The sequence below is a fragment of the Anastrepha obliqua genome, chromosome 3 (assembly GCF_027943255.1).
Source record: "Anastrepha obliqua isolate idAnaObli1 chromosome 3, idAnaObli1_1.0, whole genome shotgun sequence".
Classification (NCBI taxonomy): Eukaryota; Metazoa; Arthropoda; class Insecta; order Diptera; family Tephritidae; genus Anastrepha; species Anastrepha obliqua.
The window spans coordinates 76,686,651-76,711,480 of record NC_072894.1 but is presented as its reverse complement, the minus strand read 5'-3'; the positions used below and the strand labels follow the sequence as shown (position 1 = coordinate 76,711,480).

The 24,830-nt window shown below is 36.3% G+C and overlaps 1 protein-coding gene across 1 annotated transcript in view; it reads right to left on the bottom strand.

Moving 5' to 3' along the window:
* Positions 1-8,487: 8,487 nt before the first annotated feature.
* LOC129240310 (cilia- and flagella-associated protein 298) overlaps positions 8,488-24,830 on the bottom strand; it is a 99,941-nt gene continuing 83,598 nt past the window's right edge. Inside the window, exon 4 of the mRNA XM_054876032.1 lies at positions 8,488-8,520. Coding sequence (XP_054732007.1) covers positions 8,503-8,520 — 18 coding nt within the window. The 3' untranslated portion in view covers positions 8,488-8,502. The remainder of the gene's footprint in view (positions 8,521-24,830) is intronic.

Genomic DNA, 24,830 nt, shown 5'->3' with positions numbered 1-24,830 from the left:
TTAGCGCAAAAGTGGCATGTGGTAAGTTATAAGAAATAGCATGAAGTCTATATATAGAAGCATGTAAAAAGTAAAATATTTTCTTTACGTATTCTTTCTGCCTTCCAATGATGTTTTTTTGTCCTTTTTTGTTTTTTAATATGCTTTAGTTTTGATTTTGAGTCAGTTGAATGTAGACGAATCGTTTATTCTCTGCGGGTCGGCATATATATTTTATATGCAAACTTTTTTCTAGTTTCTATTAATTTTCAAATATATTCTGAGTACTGAGCGTTTATCAATATTAGCCATGTATACTTCACTTTCTGGCACCAGCAAAGCTATACACACTTTGCACAGTCCCTCATAGAGCCTTTGGGAGAATTACTTAGAAGATTTTCCCGGTTTTATAGAACATCGCTGCACCGCTCACTTGAGTACTTCACTATTGAGTGTGCTCAATTTGATTTGCTTTGATTTGTTTTATATATTCCCCTGCGTATTTTTATATAAATTACACTCACGCACAAGTAAACGCAGCTGCTCTTCTTCTCAGTCATCATTTATAATATATCCTAGTTAATAATTCAGTTTTCGCTCGTTACGCTCTTCATGTAGAATTTGGACGCAGACGCTCTTTTCAAGCGCTGACATACCATACGCCTGATTGACTAAAATAACTACCACTGGCAGTATCAAGTTGCATGTACCCAACAACACACTGGCCCAGTTTCAAATCTTACACTTAACACCTTTTTATGCCTTGCTCTTCTTGGGATTTTGTTGATAATAACTCGTTAATTACTTTGCAATGGCGTTACTCATACGCACCGGCGGCTATCATTTACTTAATTGCACACATACTCATACACAACAAATCACTTTAAACGCCGCTGTTACAGTTGAACTTCCTATGTATGTGTAATTGTGTGTATTTTTTCAATTAGCCTCCACTACACATTTACGCATCAACCACACACACATACACATCTACTAACATATTGGTTAGAGGCGCTGAAATATGTCTTTTGTGGGTAGCAATTAGTGTGGTACGCAAATTTGAGAATGCGCTATGTCGTATGTGCTTAATTATTTTATAGCTTTGGGTATTTAAAAATTTTATAACTAAAATGTTTTCACTTCTGATGCATATACACAGCTACTTCTGCCACTTCTGCTGCCTCTGCTTTTGCTTTTGTATTTCTTCTGGCCTAAGCTTCCTTTGGACTGCTGCTTACACAGTGCCTTTGTTTTGTTGCTCATCAAAAATGCAGATGTTGATGACAAAGTTGGCATTCCAGGCAAGCTTAAAAGTGCAACAGCAAGAACAACAATGCGCTGTCAATTATTATTCCGACTCATGAATTGCGTGTTCCTGAAATTTGTGTGTGCACGTGGGTGGGTCTGCGTGAGGTTTGTCGTACATACGTATATTTTGTTGACTGACTCAGGGCATTTTTGTTTTTGCTTGCTTTCAGCTTTATACGAGCCACATTTCAATTTAAAACCGTCACACTTTCGTGGGCGTGTGTGCGGGGGATGAAGAAGAAGAAACAACAGTCTTTCAATAATGACACATACACATGCCAATACTGTTATGGCTTATGACCAGTATTGAAATGCCGCAATATGGGTGGATGCCTAATTTAGACTTTTAATCGATTTATAAATATACATACATGTATATGTATATATCAGTTTTCTGCTTTAAAGTTCGTAAAGTGTATGGTTTTCCCCTTATTAGCTTTACTTGTGCGTCATAAAAACTTATAATTTATTAATTTTTATTTCTAAATTTCTAAACGTTTATGTCGACGTTTAGTGTTTAGCTGTATTCCGGGACTAATTTTAGAATTGAAGGCATAGGAGCATTGCTTATTTCATACTTAGTTGCATTAGAAGTTATATTTTCACTCTTTCACAACAATTTTTTTCTCTCTTAGCTGATTTATTTATTTCAAATTTTACGACTTTTTTTTACCAAAACAAGTAAAAATAAAACGTAAACGTAAAGAACAAATCACTGGACGGACATTATTGCAACGTTGTTGAAGTGTACGTTGGTTTAATATTTTTGATATTGTATTTAATCTTTTTTCCTCCTTAACTCCAACTGTTATTGCCTTTCGTTTTGGTTGTTGTTGCATTCGTTTGGGTTTGTAACAAGCAATTGGAATCAAAACAATTTGATCTGACCTGACCTGACTTGGCGCTAGTGGCTTGGCGTGCTGTAGCGTGGCTCGATATTGGCAATTTTTGCCAAAAATTCGTCGCCCTGGAGTTGTTGAGGGGAGGTGGCGTGTATAATTGTCTAACTGGTTTATGTGTTTACAAGAGTGCACTGGAGTTGGAACTGTAGTTTGCGTAATGCTCCAGTTGTTTGTTGATTTATTGATTGTTGCAATAAGTATTTCGCTTATATTTATTGCAGTTCAATATTTCTTCTTTTTTTGCGTTTTTATTTTTTTATTTTTGGGTTTGTAGTTCTATAGCAGCTATAGCTGTTTGTTGTTATTTTATTTTTTAATTCACTTTTGCATTTTGTGGTCTGTATTGTTGCTCTGCAATAAAGTTGTTGCTTACAGACTAATGTTGCTTCGCAGACAGCGCTGATGTATGATAGAAAATTTTATACTTTAGTGTAAGGAAGCGAAATTTTATTATTTATGCACTTTTTTGGTGATTGAGCGAGTTGTATTTGTCACTGTTAACACGTTTCCTTCCTTGATTTTTGTGATTTTTATTCTGCCTTAATTTATTTGTGCAGCATTTTGTATAATGGATTAAACCCATTTGTTGTTGTCTTTTTTATCTAAGCTATACTTCATTTATTTAAAAACACATTTTTAAAATAAATTAATAAACTTTTTATTTCGTAGCGAAATTTCATTCACTTCATTAGAATTCATTTAAATAGTTTAACTGTTAGTTGAGGAATTTATTTGATATTAGTGTTGCTTTCCGATTTTTTGTAGACCAGTTTTTTAAACAAATGACATTTATACATATATTTATTTTACAAACGACACTTTTATACATTTCATGCAACAGATAGTTTCATATATAATTACGCTCACCAATAAAGTGAAGGGGGCAAACAGTGATCGAAATGAAAATATACTCATGAAATAGGAAGAAGCTATAGGGTATTGTCATGAATTCTATTTTGTGAAATAATTTTAAAAGACGGCGTGAATTTTTTTTAATTTCACAGTTTTACAGTACTAGTGTTCAAAAGGTTTTGAGGTCCGTAAGGACCGGCGTTGCTACTAGCCTAAGTTTCTCTTTGTTATTGGTGTACTCTTCATATGAATGTATGTGAAGTTTCATTTCAATCTTTCAATTCATTCTTTGTTTACAAGCCATTTGGTATCGACATACAACAGTATTTTCTACAATGGAAAAAAGCAAGTATCGTGCAGTGGTTGTATTTTTATTTTTGGAAGGTTTAAAAGCAAAGGAAATTTACGAACGAAGGTTGAAATTATGTAAACACTCTTCGCCATCAATTAGTACAGATGGGTTGCTGAATTAAGACGTAGTCGTACAATCCTTGAAGACGATCCACGATCAAAAAACAACAACACTCTTAAAAAAATACAGGATATCGTATTGAAAATCGTCGAGTGATTGAAAGATATTTAGTAGAAGCCCTGGGCTCCTCATTTTGCAGTGAAAGCAATATTCTTACTAAGGTATTGGGGTTTAGAAAGCTGTGTGCGCAATGGGTGCCTTATTCGTTAACAATGGAATAAAAACACATGCGAATGTGAATTTCTCAGCAACATTTAGAAAGTTTTCGAAAGGATAAAAGAGATTTTATGCGTTGATATTATGCATGAGACTTGGGTCTATCTATCACCATGATCCCAAATGAAAACAAGAGTTCGAAACGCGTTCGTATCCTGAAATCGGCCAAGAAGATGCTTCTTGGGATGCGAAAGGAATTTCGTTTGTAGATTACTTGGATACTGATAGAACAATAAATTCTGACTATTATTTTAACCTCTTAGATCGGCTGAAGGAAAAAATTTGTGAAAAAAGACGCAGTTTGCCAAAGAAAAAAAAAAATCTTTTATCAGGACAATGCACCGTGTCACAAGATCAGTTAACGAAAGATATTGTATAACCCATGAATTAAAGTTCGAATTGTTAGAGCATCCATTTATTCACCAGATTTGAGCCCTAGCGACTTCCATCTTTCTCCAGACCTAAAAAATTCATACGCGGAAAGCTTTGGCAGCCCTTCCAGTTTCTCATTTCAGTGATGGAATTCGTAAATTGGAATTTCATTGTATCTCAAGTGTATTGATGATCAGGGAGACTATACTGAATAATGAATTTTATTTCAAACCATAAAATTGTGTGTTCCTTATCTAACCGCAAAACTTATTGAACAACTTAGCAGAAGAGATTTTGCTGATAGTTTTCTATCGCCAGATAATCGTTGCCTAGTTTCATGGCACATACTGTTTCCAAATTAATGGTGGCTCCTGATAGTCAAAACATTTCGTGTACATCTACCTATAATACAAGAAAGAATACAGTTCCATTTCTAATATTTTTGATAAAAAAAAAACAGTTTTTATATGTGCACAGAGTTGCAGAGCCTTATATAATGCGGCGTCCGCGGAGTGGCAATTTAAGTTTTGGGAAACGGAAAAAGTCACAGGGGACTGTATCCGGTGAATACGGTGGTTGTTCGATGATATTTGTCGAGTTTTTGGTCAAAAAAGTTTCTGGTAAAAAAACAATACGAGCCTTGTGAGACGAAGCGTTATCATGGTGTAAGATCCATGAGTTTTTTTTCCACAAATTAGGCCGTTTCCTACCCACATTCTCTCTCAAATGTAGCGTAAATCCCAAATAATATTATTTACCGTAGAATCATTTGGAACGAACTCCGAGTGAACAAAACCATGACAATAAAAAAAAAAAAAACGAGTAGCATGACTTTCACTTTTGACCGACGTTAACGTGGTGTTTTGGCTTTCGGCTCTTGTGGATAGCGCCGCCATTCAGCCGCCTGTTGACTGGTTTGCATGTAAAACTCATATACCCCTAATCCCCTGTTATGATGTGCTGGATAAACGTTGGGTCGGAATTCACTTGCTCAAGCATGTCTTCAGCCTTGTATGTCTTCTTCCGATGAATTTTTTGAAAGAAATTCAACTCTTTTGGAACGAGTCGAGCAGCCACGCGACTCCTCCGAACTTCTGCAGTGACAGTCAAGGAGCCATCAAAGCAATAGCAACTGTCAAACTCACACTGCGTACGACAATGCCGGAATAGGATGGATGAGCTAGGAACCGAAATAAGCAACCATCTACTTCTTTCCAGGACACAAGGGAATTAAAGAAATCGAGGAAATGCATATACTAGCCAAAGCAAGCGCAAATCTTGCTGTAGCTAGCAACGCCGGTATCCAACTCAAGATATGAAAGATATAAAGAAAAATGATAGACACAATGTCAGATCTAGGAACTGTATATTATTTCTTCCCAGTATAGAGTGCAAACTTCTTGTGGGCAGATTCGGTCCAAACGGATCTACGATAAATAAAGAATATGGAATATTATTTTGAAGTTAGGTGAAATTCGAGAGAGAATGTGCTTACGAAACGGCCCAATTTGTGGAATGAAAACTCATGTATGTATATTGCACCATGATAACGCACCGTCTCACAAGGCTCATATTGTGAACACTTTTTTGACCAAAAACTCGACAAATATCATCGAACAATCAATTTAAATTACCTCTCCGCGCACGCCGCTTTGAGTCGATAGATGCTATTAAGGGGTTAGGGTTTTTTCCTAGTCATTTGCTTTATTTTACAAAAATAAAAACATAGCATGACTTTAGCAAAATTTAAAAAGTCCCTTGCAGTAATCATCACAAGTCCTTGAAGATTCATCTAAAATCAATTTTTAAAAGCAATATAAATTATATTGAAATCTACCAAGCGGTTTTTAAGTTAGAGTAATCATCAGTTCGAAAAACATAGATTTGAGAAAAACGCTTTTAAAGTTTTGCTATCTGTTTCGGAGCGCCCGAGCGCCCGAGCGCCCGTTGTTTGTTGTGGAATAACTCGAAAAGTATCTGTTGGATTCACTTCAAATTTTCACATAATATTTTTAAGATGTTATACTTTAAGAAAATGCAAAAATAATTTATTGAAAATTCTGACTACCCCTAATCCCATAAGGATAATTCGCTGAAGTAGATCTCTTCAAACGCATTTAAAAGGTGCTTTGATGGCTGGGCTAATCATTGGCATATGAGTATTGCTTCGAATGGAGCCTATTTTGAAGGCGACAAAATACATTTTGATGATTAAACAATTGATTTGCGTTTTATTGAAAAGTTCCCGGTACTTTTTTCACAGAATGTATTTTTGGGGTCGCTCGATGCCTTTGCGATTATCAATTCTGCAGCTTTTCTTACAGCAAAGACTTCTGCTTGAAAGATACTGCAATGATCAGGCTAGCTGGCCATAAAACTCACCTTAGGATTAAACTCGTATTAATGCTAAACTCTTGAAAAAGATTACAACAACATGCTTGACTTTCAGTTTATTGACTTTAATAATTTCGTTTCAGTTGTAGCTATTTTCCTTTGTCTTTAATTTGTCGTTGTTGTATTTACTTGTTTTATTTCCACAAAACACTAAAAAATTAATCATTTCTTATTGTTTTCATCATTACTTTGAGTTTTCTCAATGCTTTCAACCGCCAATAACAATGTATGTATATGTAATGCAGTTCTTTGTTGTTGTTCTTTCACCATTTACAGCCTACTACGTCTCGAATTGCACAATTTAACCGACATTGTTTATGCAGTTGAGCTCATTGTGTACTTGCATATGTGTGTATGGTGGTCGGCACTTGGCTTTCCCCATTGTTGTTGCCTTTGTGTTCGGAATTGTGCAAGGCACATAATATATATGTCTATGTGCATGTGTAAAATAATATTTAGTGCGTTTTATTCAAGACCTCTATTGTCTAATGGCATTTGTTTTTGTTTTACTCGTTTTACCAACAAAAACAATTAGAATGGTTGGCTATTGTTAGCATATCTTAAGGAGTTATTTGTATGCATGTAAATATTTTCTACACATTTACGTATTATATTGATTCTTATTTGTTGTCTTCAGAGTAGTGGTAAAACAATGTTTTTTGTTATTTCTCCAGCGGATCCTTTTTCTTTGTGTGTGTTTTTTTTTTTGATTTTTAGAGTAATAGTCAGTCAGCTTTTGTTTTACAGTTTTCCAACCAAGTATGTTACCTACTTTAGTGGTAATTGAAGATATTCAAACACATACATATATCTTTAAAATGTTTCTACGTCGGTTTACTTAGTTGGCTGCACTTGTTCTTGTGAGAAGTTTTAAAAGAAAATTGATGTGTAAGTCTTCTTCATTGACACAATAACCGCTTATGCGATTTTTCCGCAGTTTAACCAAAATCTGTGCTAACCGGTTCCGGTTAGTTATATTTTAAAACTTGCACAGAACTTTTCTTTCGAACACTTGTGCCACACACACGAACACATAAATGTTGTCATTTTCTGTCAAACTTCTCAACCTTACAGTTTAACGTACGATGTGGGACCGTATACTCAGTTTATTTGTAATACTGATGCATTGAACTCGTGCCCTCGTTGCATTCACAAGTGGAATAGCATTGAAGGGCTATTAATTTGTAGAGCATAAATGTAGAGCACGATGTAGAATACAATTTGAAGAATACACTTCACCTATATCCGTAGTCTTGAACTGAAAGCCATCCTCAATGAAAAATTAACTGAAATGTCCGATGCTCTATTATTAAATAAAGTATATATAAAGAGATTAATTTGAAACACCAAAAAATTAAATAAATTAAGCCCAGGGAAATCATATTATTTGGAGGGTATACAGGCATTCGAAAAACTTTAGACAAAATGTAACGAGATAAGGGAGTTTTTAGAGAAGTAAAAAGTTTTTCGTGAATATCATGGTCTTTCACCTTTTTTGAACGTAAATGTTATCGCGACTTATATATTTTTTGAGAATTTCATATAAATTCCTTTTTACATCTTTTACATTTAAATGAATAGCAATGAAATGTTATATTTTTAAAGAGATTTAAATAGTCTATGCACATATTTAGTAAATTTTCATTTCGATCACTTTCAGTATCGCGCGCAGCTAAATTTTACTCTAATTAGTTTGCAAATTAGAGTTTTGTTTGTTTCAAGTCTTCTTAGTTTCATCGATATGTTTCATTCGTATAAATGCGAGAGCTATTAATTTACGTTTTTCCATGTACTATATATATATTTTTTTTTTGAAAGAAATATTTTTTAGATATGAGCCTTCTAATTTGAAATTTTAGTCTTACATTCTCCTGAATTTAAAATTTTTCTGCTGTAGTATTACGATAAGTATAAAGTTCTGACAAATTTCCGCTAGATATCTCACGATGTGCAGATTGCAGCTGCATGAAGCTTTAGAAAAGCTCTTTGACAGTTTGATGAAGCCAGTCATGTATTACAACGTTGCTAAATGAAAGTAGAAAAATGAAAATTATATTATTATGTTCTGTTTATGAACCCAATGCAGCATCGGATATAATAGCAGGGTAGTGGTTTAACGGATTGCATTTAGTAAAATATAGACGTTGCAGATGAGGCAACGTCTCTTGTAGGCAATTTTTCGAAAGTGTCGATGAAATTATAGAAATCGCCTAATCATACCGGCATGTCAGCACTTATTCCATTGCACTAAAAATGAGCAAGAAATCCACTTGGACGAATTTCTATAAGGCTGGTCCTAAAGAAGAGGTCCCACTGTTCAAAAGCAGCTTTTGGACCGAATTAGCGAATGCAAACTTTGAAGTGAATGGTAACTGGCGATGGGAAGTTCTCATCCGAGGCTTTGTACATCTTTTCATTGGGGGAGATTTTTAAGTGGCGGGTCCCAAATCCAGCGCACAAGTAGTTATCAAGTTGGCTCCCTCGCGAACGGGTGTTCGGAAGCTACCCCGAGGCTACTTGGGCTAATCTTGGAAGTTGTGAGCTGCTTGAAACATACGTAGAAGAATCGTCCTGGCCACTCCAAAGTGAATGGCGATCAGTAACTTTCCCCACTTGCGTGGACTTCTACATATGGAACCATCCTCTAATACCACAGAGAATGTGAAGATCCCGGTACCGCAATCGTTTACGACGGAATTGTCGTTCCGCTACCCGCCCATGACGAGGTGAGAATAGCGACAACTCTGCTAAAGAACAACATAGCCGCGGGCGCCAACGGACTGCCGGCTGAGCTATTCAAACACAGGTGAATGCATCAGCTTCTATGCAAAATATAGTCGGAAAGCATGCCTGCCGATTGGAATTTAAATGTGCTCTGTCTAATCCATAAGAAGGGTGATCCTGAAATCTGTGCCAATTATCACGGGATTAGTCTTCTAAATATCACATATAAGATTCTAGCCATCCAACTTATTGGACCTTATCAGTGTGGCATTAAACCTGGAAAGCCTACCATGGACCAAATATTCACAATACGCCAAATCTTGAAAAAAACCCATGAAAGGAAAATCGACACACACCATCTTTTCGTCGACTTCAAAGCTGTATTCGACAGCATGAAAAGGAGTTGCCTATATGCCGCGATGTCTGAATTTGGTATCCCCGCAAAACTAATACGGCTATGCAAGATGACGTTGCTCAACACCAGCAACGCCATCAGAATTGGGAAGGACTTCTCCGAACCGTTTGATACCAAACGAGGTGTTAGACAGGGTGACTCGCACTCCTGTGACTTCTTTTACCTGATGTTGGAGAGGATCGTGCGAGCTGAAGAACTTAATCGCTCAGGCACAATTTTTTATAAGAGCGTACAATTGTTGGCGTATACCGATGATATTGACATCATCGACCTTAACAACCGCGCTGTTAGTTCTGACTTTTTCAACCTGGATAAAGAAGCAAAGCGAATGGATCTGGTGGTGAACGAGTTCAAAACGAAGTACCTCCTGTCATCAAACAAACAGTCGAGTGCGCCGGGTATTGTCACCCACATCACTGGAGACAGTTATGATTTCGAGGTTATAAAAGACTTCGTGTACTTAGAAACCAGCATTAATACCGGAAACAATGTCAGCCTGGAAATCCAACGTAGAATTTCTTTTGCTAATATAACAAGTGCTACTTTGGACTAAGTAAGCACAAACAAAACTAACACTCTACACGGCTCTCATCATATCCGTCGTAACGTATGACGCAGAAGCGTGGACTACGACAACATCCGATGAAGCGACGCTTGGAGTGTTTGAGAGAAATATTCTGCGCAAGATTTTTGGACCTTTTGCATGTTGGCAACGGCAAATATCGCAGGCGATGGAACGATGGGCTGTATGAGCTTTACGACGACATACCCATAGCGCAGCGAATAAAGATCCAACGGCTACGTTGGCTGGGTCATGTCATCCGAATGGTTACAAACGCTCTGGCTCTGAAAGTATTCGATGCGGTACCAGGTGGTGATAAGGAGGAGAAGAACTTGGCTTCACTAGGTGGAGAAGAACTTGGTTTCACTTGGTCTGTCCAACTGGTGCCGGCTAACACGAGAAAGAAACGACTGGCGCGCTTTGTTAAACTCGGCCAAAATCACGTAAGCGCCAATTAAGAAAAAGAAGGTAACTGGCGTTACAAACTGGGTTGAAAGGGAGAATAAAAGCCGAAATACGAAAACTCTTTACAGTCAGCAGCTAACTAGATTGAAGCAACGATCGACCAGAAGCAACAAAATTGGCAAACTTGTTGGGTGTTTTGTAGCATCAACACAACGTCAGAACGCCTACATCTTCAACAAATCGCCTAAGGCTCCGAAAGCTTGGATGGGAGGTTTTGTTATTGTAAAAAAGAGCTGATCGAGTTTTTTTTTTACGAATAGGGACGAAAAAATATTTATTTGGAAAATTTGAAATAACTATCAAAATTTGTCAAATAAGGCGGCACATATTTGATATAAAACGGATTAAAATATTTAGGCCAATTATTATTCATTACCGAAATAAAGCGAAAAATTGCTCAGAACTTTTTCTTGACTAATACTACAACTTCATCACTTATTTGGTGTTTTTTGCTCCAGCACTATACCGATTTTCAAACAGTACCACTACTTGCATGAACAGCGGCACTTTTTTTTTAATATTTACATGAACATCTACTTTTGTGTTATGTGTATATGTATAATCTATTCCTTGTAATTTTCATTGCACATGCCATATAACACATGCACTACTCCAACAAATATGTATTTATGTGAGTATAGCTCTCAACAGCAAACGCACTCAACTGCACATTACATATAAATAATTATTAATATACGTCTATTGATATATCCGCTTTCCTACAGCAGTTGCCTCTTCACTGTCCTCACACTTGACTTGCCGCTGCAACTCCAAGAGTATAAACTGCAGGTCTTACCTGCCCATGGGCAGCAGCCTACTCAATATTTACATATGGCGTTTTTTAATATTATTTTTAGTTGCTGTGCTTTCTGTTTAACGCTTTTGTCTTTGTTTTTGTTGGATTTTTTGCCACTCTATTTCTGTTTCATATACTTTGCTGCCAACGTGTGCCAGTCGATATGTGGTGGGCGTTCCGGATTACACGCTGCCTACCTTTGCACGCTATTTACCAGGAGCACACACTGATTGGGTGAACTTGGGGTGAACTTTATTCTAATTAATATTTGAACTTAATTTTATACAATTTTCGTTTTTTGCTTTGGTGCCACTTTTTGTTGATTTCTACGACAATTTAACTTTGTGCAGCACAATAATTCAGTGGATTGCTTTGTAAAGCATCTTTTGTTTTCGCTTCACTTTCAATTCTTATTCTCTTATTGGTGTTAACAGTTTTACCTTTTATGTAATCCACTCAATCACTTGGTCCTCGATTGACGAACGTTCGCACACTGGTTTGCTGACTCGCTGAATCACTGACTCACTGACTCACCACTTGCCAAATATGGCACAAAACTGGCGTTCACACGCGCACTCCGTTGGTTGTCAGTATCTCTATTTTCCTTTGCATTTATATTTCAGCTGTTTACAAATGTCATTTTTTCAGTCAATTCGCAAATAGCTACACCTAAACAACGGATTTGTATAGGCGTTATAAATGCAGACGTTTTAGTATGTAAATACCACCTCGCATCGAAACGAATCACGCTTGAATCCGGCACTGTCACCGTCACTGCCTTTCAGACGGTGAGTGTTACGAAACGGAAACCACGACCGCCGAGGTATGTCGTTTTAGCAGCTTCTTTCGTCATCAGCGCTGTTGTTGTGTTCAGTCGTGCACACGGTGGCTTTTAGGTGGCAGCAACGGCAACAGCGGCCACAAAAAGTATTAATACAACAAACAGCAGAGCAGGAGTGAACAAGGGCTCAGAATCCAATAACAGCAACGGGCATTGACTAACGTCGTCCGACATGGTTTCGCGTACTTTTGAGTTATTTCGAGTACACTCAATGCGCCACTTATTTCCGTTCGATATTTTTTGTAATATTTGTGCAAAATTTCTCGTTTTAATTATCCTGTTTGGACATTTATTTGTCGATTTTTTGTTTGTTTTTAATATGAATGCAGTTCAATACTAACAACCAATTTATACTAGAAATACATATGTGTAAGTGCGCAAGCTACCCTGTGGAAAATGATTGTTGATGGCGAAAAATATCTAACTTTTAACTATGCATCCAGTGCATATTTTTTAGGACCTATTACTTCAAAAGTAGATCAGAGGGGTCTTTACGAATATCAACCTTGTTGTGAAGACAAAACCTGTCATACTACATTTACCGTTGTAAAATTTTCATCTAGTGAGATAGTGACAATTGATAAAAAAAATTTTATATTATGCAGTAAATGACATATGTGACCAAATTCACTGTAGAAGTGATTTCTATTGATAGTTTGAAATGCTAGAACATTTCCGATTGAGGTATGCAAAAATTATTTTTCGAATCTATTAAAACCCACTATTAGAGACGGGCATTAAAACATATGCCAGAGGTAATTGATATTGTGCTTCCTCGTTATGCTAAAATAGTTATCGGTATATGCCCATACATCTACGGGGAACGCTGTTGGAGTCACAGTCCTTAGCCGGATGTAAATCTGCGTCGTTCCAGTAACGTGGAACCGACTGTCAAGGGAATGACAACAACGGAATCGCTAGAGCCCGTGCTTTGCTATTGCATTTAGCACTTTATTGTGCAAATAAACTACTTCGCCTACTTCGGCTTTGCGCCTTCATCAATGAGGTATCGAGAATGCATATCATTTTTTGGGCTTCCAATTTTGAAAGTTATAACTAACTGGCTTGAGCAAATACAACGCTGTCAAATAAAGATTTTTGAGAAGTAGCATAATTTTGGCCGCAGTCGAATGAGTTTGTGCATGACTACTATTAGGAAGTGCACAGCGTCGCATCTCCATGCATGAAACAAGAAATTATAGCAAAGCTTTTTCTATTAGCGTTCGCCCTTCGACAGTCAATGGCAAGCCCCCGAGTGTTTTCTGCGGAGTCAGCTTAAACTGTAGGTGCTTCCATTTGTGGGACAACATCAAGACGCAGACCAAAAATAGGAGGACGAGTTCGGCCAAATACCTGACAGAAGCGTACACGCCAATTATTATTACTTTTTATATTTTTATACCACAATACTCAAATTTGAACAAGTACATTTACGCACCGGCTCTGAAAAGCATGACTTTATGAAAATGTGTCTAATTTGTTTTTATCTTTTCCAAAATGTTGAAGATTTTAGTAAATCGGTTTGCCTTATATCAGCGCGGCATACCTCAACGAAGTGCTTTGTTCATATCAAAGGTGGTTAAAAATGAAATAACAAATTGTTCAAATTTTCATGTTGGAATCTAACTTGGTGCTTGAATGGGATAGTTTTATAAAGGCAATGGCAACACATTGACATTTACTCATACATTCACACTTCATCATTGTCTTCGTCACTGTCTATGACTTTGCAAAGGCAGTAAATTTGCCAAATTATTTGACGTAACTGGCAAATCCGGCGACGTTTCTATGTACATATTATAACTCACGAAAGAATCGAAGTCAGAGCTAGTAATCTTTATGAAAAGATTTTTAAATTGTTTTTTTATCAGAAAAATGTTCATGAAAGAAATTCACTCAGAGCTTTGTTATTGCCTGTCGAACCACCTGGGCGACCACTATTATAAAAGTCTTTTCTATGACTTGCTGCTTCACGTCCTCATTATATTTCGAAGCTGGGCTTTACCGGATATATTGTGTGGTGAAGCCAGTTGTATATTATAAAAAAAGGAGATACAAAAATTTGTATGCATCCTTCAGTACTTCTGGGATCAAGGTGAGGCGTCGAAAAAGGCCGTTAAATACAGTTTGGCAGTTTACTGGCACAATAAAGTGGCGAATGCAATAGCAAGGCGAAATAAAGTAAAATACCCTCAAAAATGTTTACTTTGACAGAAGAAAATCTTTTACAGAAAATGACAAAGAACAAGCCCATAGCTTGTGTAACCTGTGGTGGGGACGCCATATTACTATTGTCTGAGACCCGCTTCTAAACTTGCACTCAAAGAGCCGAAGGTTCTTATCTTTAAGCACTTTTTTATTATAGGAACTATGCGTACAGTACTTTATTTTAAAATACAAGAACTAGTCTCCAGTCTAAGCTATTTAATTGCCCCAACTGGCGTACATATCACCAGTATGGGGTGAAAGGCATACATTTCCACAAAAAATGCACTCGTGTGCCCGAGCTTTTTTGTGATCCCATTAAGTTATGCTTATAGTTTATTTCCATCGACCGTTTATTCTTAACTTAAGTTAAACATCGCACTTAAATGCCTCAACTCTGATGCTTTTCAGAACGAAGTTAATTAAATTTGGCTGGTCTAACAGAATGCTTCAATATAACAGTGAGACTAATATGAGTTTTTACAGGACATTATCTCAGTAATTTGACAGTAACTATACAAATGAAGGGGGGAAATAAATAATTTGCGCTTACACGTTTGTTAGGTGCTTGAAAGAGCTCCTCCACCTATTTGTGGTGAGCGTCTTGGAGGGACCTTCAAAAGGACTCCGCTCTAAGCAGACTCCGAACAGGAAATGGTGTTTATTAGGAGCTTTTTCGTGGCAGAAATACTCTTGTAGTTTTGTCATTGCCTGCGAGGGGTGATCGCTATAAAAAATTGTTTTTCTATAATTTTTCTATTTCATGTTCGGAGATTTAAGCTTCACACACCCAAATGGTAATAACGCGCCAACCAATTTGGCTACCGCAGTCAGCGGGGAGATACCCATACTAAATAAATGACTAGTTCCAATATTTGGAACATAACCAATGCTAACAAAAAATAAGCCGAAATCATGCAACTTGCTGATGATCCTCATTATACAAAAAACTAGGAAAAGCGCTATCAAGTAAAAGAGCTTCAAAGCTGAAGAATAAATCAGCTGTTTGAGTTAATTCTGTTTTATTTTGATGGAAGCGCTTTATATTTGTGAAATTTAGCAGAGCTCCTAATCTCAGTTAAATTCTTGATGAAAATAGAGAATTACTAAAATATAAGATACAAAAATCTAAAAAAAATCTGAATTTTGAGTCCTGCCACAATACTAAATTTCTATCTACTCTTTTTTTAATTGGTATGGGCTTTTGTTTACTTATTTGGATTATAGGATGATTAAAATAACAAGGTTCGATTAATGCAGAATAGCGGCACTAAAGGTTTACTAAAAATTTATATCGAGTACAGAAGTGCCCACCTCTGACTAATTGGCCTAGATTTCCCTAATAAGAAAAATATGCGAAATAAAGCCCACTCGAAACTATTTTATACTAAATATCAATTGATGTCAAGTCAGTCTCATTTCCCTCTGGGCAGTTAAGCACACACACTTGCGCTTGCACTTGTTCAAAAAACTTCACATTGACCGGGCAATTACTTTCGACTATTGTTGGAGGGAGGTGCTCATGAAGGTAGCATGCAATTATTTGCGATTTGCATGCACACATTTTCCGTTTACATTTTCCCCTTTTTTAGCGCACAATACTCCATTACACTTTACACTCCAGTTGCATCACACTAGTGGGGCGTATACGCAACATACACGTAATTTTCAACACTCATACACTCCGTGGTGCTTGCACACTTATACAACTATGCATAGTAGTATTGTTGGTGCATATTTAATATGTTCGCTAAATTATTAATCAATGTCGTACACAGTAAAAAACATTATTCTGTGAAGGTAAAAAAATTTAAGGGGTTATTTCAATTCTGCGCACTCCCTTCATCTTCTTCGGTTTTTTCAGTTAATGATTCTCACATATTTTCTATTAACCTCACTGGCCTTCTGTGCTTTTTCACTTGCGATTTTATATTCCTATTTATGTACTTTTTCACATTTTCCGTGCCAAACGAGCGCTCTGAAAATGTGTTTTTTCCTTTCATTCTTGATTACGCGCTGTTAATACTTCCTCCACGCATTCTTTCGTTTTATTTCAACATTCATTTTTACATTCTCAATGACACTTTTATTTGCCGCTTTTCATTACTTTTATTTTGTAAATATTTTATACACATATGTAAATTAACTAGATACATATGTACTGAGCACATACTTCTACACATAAACACATTATATTAGTGCCGTTCCTACATATAGCATCGCATGTATATGAAATATTATACATACATATACATACAAATACATATATCATTCGATACACATGCATGCTCACGTTCATATATAGATGGATGTGTGCTCAATTTTTGGACCTTCAAATAATATTTCAACTCTTTCACTTCATAAATTTTTAGCGGATATATAGGAACAGTGCATGAGCAATTCATTCACCGCCCTTCACTGCTTCCACCATCCCACTACTCCAAACTCGTATATTACCACGATTCGTAGCCTTCCAACTCATACTTGTTTTCATAGTTTTTTTTTATTTGGTAACTGCTTGTCTGCTCTAATCAAATATTCAATTGTTTTTGTAGAGTTAAATATAAATATTTTATAACATTTTTGTTTGTTATGAACTGTTAATTCTTTTCGCCCTTCTTCTCGGCTCGACCTGATTATATACTACGCTACGGTGTCTTCAGGTCGTGGTAGTGCTCAAGTGCAAAACAGTTTGCCACACACTACTCTACGATGGTCGGTGGCCATTTCAGTGGACCACTGCGGGCGTACGAATAAACGGATACGTACAAATGGCTAGCGTGTTAAACTATTCACTGAAAGGACTAACGCACGACTAGAATTAAGCAGCTAAAATACTTCATAAGCACAGTAACAGCCCAGGCGAAAGTATTTGAAGAGACAGAGAGAGAGAAAGAAAAAGAGAGAGAACAAGAATTGAGTAGTAGAGCGCAGAAAACTTAAAACTAGCGTTGAAAGAGAGCACTGATTGAAAGGCTTTAGCGCTAAGTAAACATCTCCGTTTAAATAAATATGAAGTCTCTTGAAAGGTATCACATGACTCTGTTCAGTAATTGTGTTTGGAACGGGAAGTAGCGGTTGAAAGCTTTTGAGTATGTTTTCTAAATTATATATAATGCCTGATAGAGGTCAATGTTTAGATTATCTGAAGCGCAAAGGAATAATCGTCACTCTTATCTGTTGTATTTTATCTACCAAAAATTAAATTATAATTCATTTCACAAGTGACAGTCCCAAACAATGAATTTCTTTATAATTACATTCGACTTTGAGCTGCTACGAATAGCAATAGAACGTTTATTAAGTGTTTGTTCATTCGTCGAAAATAGTTAGTTATTTCTTTATATGATATTTATTTTCATTACTTACCATTTATTTATATCATTTTAGCGCTATTTATTTCTCTCGCTTTATTTATTTTCACTTTGTGCATCACCAGCAAATCAGATAAATTCTGTATTTTCATCGTTTCTCTTCTCTCACACTAAAGAAACTGATTATTAGAGCAGCACGCTCACTGTCAAAAAAAATATTTGCAGTTTATGACATTCCTTTCACACACAATCGCTTTATTCTTACTCCCAAACAATTCAAGCTCTTTTTCAACACTTATTAAAAATTTCATTTTCATTCAAACATGTTTATTTACTTTTATATTGCCTCTTTACGTATACTCTCATAAGCTTTTTAACTGTCAAAAATTCCATTTTCATTCATTGCAGTTGGCATGTTTTTCTCTTCTCTTTCATTTACGCATAGTATTCTCATGGCTATTCACAATCAGTGGGTGTGGAAATTTTCCTTTCACACAAAGAAGACAGCCAAGCACAAACGGAGGTAACTCTCTGAGTAACACTCAGCACTTATTGGTGATATTTCGTTATATTGCAAAGAGAGCTAGGTTTTCGGAAAACCTCTTTCTAGGCACAAAGTTCAGTTATAAGCTTTTTTCTAAAACGAGGTACGTCATCACATGCAACCTAGTCCAAATATGCTTAAAGCCAAATTGAAGATTGGAAAACAATGTACGTAGCTTATGCCCTTATTTACTCAAATCCCCCATGCCAGCGATGGCAGTAATTATCTGACGAAAAAAAAGTTCACGATTATTTTATTACTAAAAATAAATTTTTCTGCAAAAAATGAGTGAAACCAGTGGTTGTTGAGATAATTAATAGTTTGTAATTTGCTTTCTGGATAAAAAATTAATGTTGTTATTGATGTGTTGTTTACGGAGTTTGAAGAAGTGCCTTTTCGAAGATATTGTCTACTACAAATTTATATTGCATGTGCGATGCAATATTTTATTGTGTCGATTTTTTATTATTTAATTTAAAGACAAACAAAAGAGGGCGAAGAATAGAGCTTTGAGTACACCTCTGATTACAAGTAAGAAATAGGATATGGTATTACCAGTACATTCTGCACTTCACAAGACTTAAAGCCGACGTTGAAAATCTAAATAAGTTTATAAGCGTCAAGCTTAAGTTATATCCGGCCAAGGACAAGGAGTAACAACTCTGTATGGGGAATGTTTTTGCTGCTACAACAATAGTAACTACAAAGTTAGTTTGAAATCATGAAAAAGTTTTTGATTGCGAGTTTCCAAACACTAAACCACTAAACATCTTAAAATATATAATGCATTTTTTTCAAAAATATAACTATCTATAACTCTTGAGAAAACAATTTGTTTTTAATATCCTTTCAATATTTTTCCTTCAGCATAAGGCATAAGCGTGGCGAAAATTGCTATTCGCATCATCGGGGCTTTAATGACTAATTTGGGCAATTGTAACTTGTTTTAAAAATAGCCACTATTTTACAAATTCGAAATATAGGTGGAGAAACTCTCAAACTCGTTGAAGTACTAACAAACTAGATAAACGTAAAACCGAAATGAAATACTATAAATGACTAAATTCATAATAACATTGTTCTTTTACTTAATTCTTAAAAGTGAGTTTAAGTCATGAAATGAAGAAAAATGTTTATCCTTCGCGATTTACTTAATTAATATTGTGCCAGCTTCCTCTGACCTAAACATTCGCGCGCACAACAAATCCCCACAAACAATTTTACATGCACCTACATGCGTATAGCCCGAAACTTCAATCTACTTCATATGACTCATTGATTGGTTAAACAAGATATGAAAAAACAGTAAGTGAAGAATATTCGAAAAAAATCTGGTCGATGACGTAAAATTGTACAAGAGGCAAGCGGCGTGAATTGTGAGCCTATACTCGTATGCGCGCTCTCACGACTTCTATTTTTACAAAAATATTTCACAATAATAAGTAATTACTCAATTAAAAAACTTACTCTCGCTATTTATATTCTTTCTTTCATTTTCTCGCGCTCTCTTCAATTTCTGTTAACTTTACTTCTCACTGCTTACTATTGTATTTTTCCAAGTAGTGAGACCTCAACATGAAATACATAAAACCAAGTGACAGCACAATGTGGAACGCATTTCATTTTAGTCAACACATATGGAAAAAGGACATCTCAAAAGTGGTAGAAAACAAGTGTCAGTCTGCTCGTTGCGCACAAATCATGCTGTTCGCTCTTTAACGTAAAAATTCCATTGTTCATTTGTACTGTGGTATTAAATATTTCACTATTATTGATATTTCATGATTGAAAGGTGTATATTTCAACAAGAAAAATAATTTATCACACTGCGGTGCAAGATGGAGGTAATGTGTTGATAGAAGTGAAAGTTGCTTTGCACCATAAATGGGTGAGAAGTGTGTGCCAAAAGTGATTTCATAATAACAACTTAAGCGTCGAAAGGAGGCCATAAGTAAAAAAAGTAAAGTATAGACGAAACAAATCACATGCACCTGAACATAAGTACTATAAAAGATCCAATAGCACACTGCATCTGAAAAACGATTTGTAAACAGAGAAAGAAGGAAGGAATTTTAGGTGCGGTTGGAGGGAAAACGGCAGGTTACAAAGCAGGTTAGTGCTTTCTGTCAATGGAATGAAGTAAAAAGTCATGCATTTTTGTTCAATAAATGTGAAAGCAAAAAAATGCAGTAAAAGTGTATCTAGTATATAAAGCTATAAAAACATAAGATAAATATGAAGATATAAAAATAAATAAAATTTTGAAAAAAATATATAACTCAGAGCAGCGAGGACACTGGTTTCTGTGTACCAGAAACTTTGACCAATGAATCGAGTCGTTCTCCCGACAGTCGGTTCTACGTTACCGGAACGACCCGGATTTATATCCGGCCAAGGACTGTCACTCAAGCAACATTCCCCTTTTATATATGGGAAATACTTATGCAGCTACAACAACAACAATCAATGAATCAGGTCGCTTGAATTGTAATACATATATACATATATTTACACATATATACAAACATGTATACATATGTACTATATATACAATTGGCGCGTACATCCTTCATTAGATGCAAAGTGTTTACTGCAATCAGTAGCATGCGTCTTGCAGTTGCCCAACTTGCCCAACATCGAGTTAGCGGTCAGCAGATTTTCTTATGAGAATCTTTTTCATGCCACTCGGGGCCGATTTCATGCCGCTCGGGGCCGATCGAGCGGTAGGCACACAGAAACCTATTCGAAAAATAAGCGCCTTAGAAATGTGAGTGTGAGTACTTTGGGTCAAATTCGAGACTAAAAAATGAAAACAAAATTGTAATGTAATAATTAGTAATTTCACAGGCAAATTTATCTTTCTTTGTGTGAAAAAGATAATCAATTTTGTAGGGTATCTTGTGTTTTTGAAATATAAGGATTAAAACCCCTAAAACTAAAACTTTGAGCTATTTTTGAAAAATTTTAAAACTGAACCATAACTTGTTACAACTTTAAAATTTAAAGCTGGTTCTTGCTATTCAAAATAAGTGAGTTAAAAAATCGGCTGCGTTAGCTCAAATAATAAAATCTACACTGCGTATACGCAACGCACATTTTTGCTGCAGTTGCTTTTAACGTTAGCGTGCGCTACCAAGAGCTGCCGGCCCAGTAAGCTAGCTCTGTCTAGCGCGCTAAACCTCTTCAGATAGCTCGTTTGTTATTTGCATGTTGGTGTTGCAGCAGACGCTGCTTACCTAAAATATGATGGTTGATCTTTTGGACGAAATTTTTTTCGACCAAAGATAACAAATGTGGTGACGCATGACGATGTTCCAGCTCCTGTTTTGATGGCCGAAGAACACGAAACCTTTCCATGTAGGTGGTAGAAAGACACAAACCTATATTATTTCAAAAATAAATAAAAAAATGCCACACACTTCATATTTAATAAATATAAAAAAAGGAATATCTGTAAGCGTGAGTGTAGCAAGAGGAGAAAAAGAAAGAAGTCTAAAGAATAACATTTTACCTTTAACAGAAGAAAATTGCATCGGTGTATGTGAGATTAGTAAAAGACTTGAGAATCAATTAACGATTTTCGATTCTTCTGAAAATACATTTCCAATTTGGATAAAATTTAACACACGCACATGTGGGTGAAATTTCGTAAAGTTTTTTCGAACATTCTCAAGAGAAAGGCGTATGTGCCCTTAAAGGGTGTTAAAAGGCTTTGGTGCTACTCAAGCGAAATTAGTATTGCAATGCACATATCATTTTAAAAGAGGTAAAAGAAGAGAATCTACAATATCCCACTCATCATTTTTTATTTCGATGTAAATTTTATTTAATAATTAATGTAAAGATATTAAAAAATAATTGATTTTTAGTAGGCAGAATTTTTATATTTTTACATTTTATTTATTAGAACGTAAAATATTGGTCATAGTCTTACTGAACTGAAAATAAATGTGATAGAAAATATCCAATATATGTAACCAAAGTGGGATTTTTAGAGGTGCACAATTTAGAAAAGAAATGCAATACCCAAATGTGATGCTAAAGGTCTTAGTTACTTGACTTCTTTGGACTATACTGGAAAGTTATCTTTATGTTATTATTACTAAGAAATATCTTCGGACAAGGCTCAAATGAAGGACAATCTGAAATTATACGGCGATTGAATATTCATTGCAATAAATGGATTGTATCGCCTGTTATATGACACTTGGCGCCATTTTATTAGAACCAAAACGCGAAATGAGGAAGACGGACAGTAGACAAGCATCTATTATGCTCTTGGTTGAGTTCTGCACAGGAACCCCTTAAGTATATCAGACAAGTAGACAATTGATACCCTGGATTGGGTTAATATTTTAAGAGTAAAAAATTTATTAATTTCACATAAGCTAATTGCAATGTTCGTTTAAGTTTAAGAAATTGACGAAAAAACTGTTGAAGCTTCTCGAATCAAGTAAGACAATGCCAAAGGAAAAGAAATTTTGTTTACATATAGGGTGGCCAAATATAGTACAACGAAGGAAATGAAATTCAAATAAAACAAAAACAGTTGAATGTTAGCCTCGAGCTTGTCCAAAGCTGTTTAGAATAGAACTTATTAGAATAGACTAAGAATAAATAATCGATAGGCGCCAAGTCCCATGATCGCAGCGGTCGTTTACGGTATGTAGCGCGGTTTTGCTGGAATGTTAGCTCAGATGTCGATGTTTTCAAGATCCGTCTACAGCAATTTCCCGACCTCCAACGGTCAATACTGAAGATCATTGACGGTTGTTTTTGTTGTATCAGTTCACTAAGCCCTGCCAGTGCGGTATTGTCACCGGTCACCATCGCCTAGCTCATCTAAGGGTAGGTCCAGGAAGGTCGTAGGTCGAATAGGTCGTTAGTGTCGCGCGGGGTACCTTCACATGCCAGATATACATATATATGTCGGGATCGGTTCTGGGTAAGTAGAAGTTTAACCTGCAATAATATCCCGAACGTAATTAAGCCAAAGATAGGTGGCTCTCACGAGACAGCTGAAACTGTTCGCCTACGATGGGTGGTGGTTGGGCTTCGATGACGCTATTCGGGGGTCCGTAGTATAGGAAGGGGTTAAGAGGCTTCAGATGAATTTCGTTTAATGTCTTTCTGTATACTGTCCGGTCCAGTAGTTGCAGTCATATCTGGTCCTGGATCTCATCATTGTAGTCGAAGAGATATCTCCTGAATCACGTGGGAAGTAACTCAGTTTTTAGCAAGTACCTGAAGGGATGATTCCTGCTGTAGCATCCCAGCAGAATTTGCTTCCTGATCATCTTACTGGACTCCTTCACCGGCAGCAAGGAGGACTGCTGATGGTAAAGTGTAGTTTTGCCACCATGCCAATAACCACACCAAACACTCAATCTTGTCGAACATTTTCGTGCTGTGCCATAACGGTAATTTTTCTTACTACTTAGGTGAGACACCGGTGAGACACCGTTATTGAAATTTCGAAGTAAACTTCGATAGATTCCCGACTATGCCGACTTTGTACCCGTAGGGCTAGGAAAATATATAAAAAGTTACAATAATTAAAATATTGTGGGGCGCATATTGCTTTTACAAATTTGGAAATCTCTCACTCATTGACTTTTCTATACAATGGCGGGACAGAAAATATTATGTCGCCATTAAATGGCAGCAATGTTTAAATAGCCGCTTTTTCATGGAAGGTGGGGACTACCAACCAAAGCATTTCGTTCTGTCGTGTTTAATTTTATTTTTATTACAACTTGAAATTGTCTCATTAGCTTCAGACTCACCACATGGCATATACTAGTACAATCAGTTGCGGCAGTCTTTGGATTAGGTGAGACTCCTGAATTGAAAGCAAAGTGCTTAAATAGTGCCATAGCCAGATTGCTGAGTTCAATATTTCCTTAACTACAAGCATTACAGATTCAAGAATACAAGTAAGTATAAAACAGAAAGTTCACGGATAAATTTGTATATGCAATCGACCCAATAAAACACATCCCAGCATGCCATACATAGCTAGGGAAAAAGAACATAAAAAGCAAAAATGGAGCACGCAAGCAGTAAAATTGGCAAAATTGCCAAACTACCAAAGTGCCAAACGACTATATTGTCAAATGTCATGCAAAGCCGGGAGCGAAAGTGGCCAAAAAATCAAAAGTAAGCGAAATAAGCACCAAGCTGGCTGAAAACTGAATGGAATGAATATAAATTGGAAGCCAAATGAGAGAGGTAGGCCAGCTGCCAGAAAAAAGTTGCGAAACAGCATGACAAGCGCCAAAATGCCAGGACAGCAACGCTGATGTGAAATGGGTAGAAAAAAAACGCCTACTATCGATTTTTATTATTCATTGCGGAATGAAATGCGCGCATGCTTCGTAAAGTCTCCTTCTTGCTAAAGCTTTTGTAGCACTCTCTCACCACACAATTCGCTCCTACTTGTGTGCTATTCTCTATCAATGTGTATGTA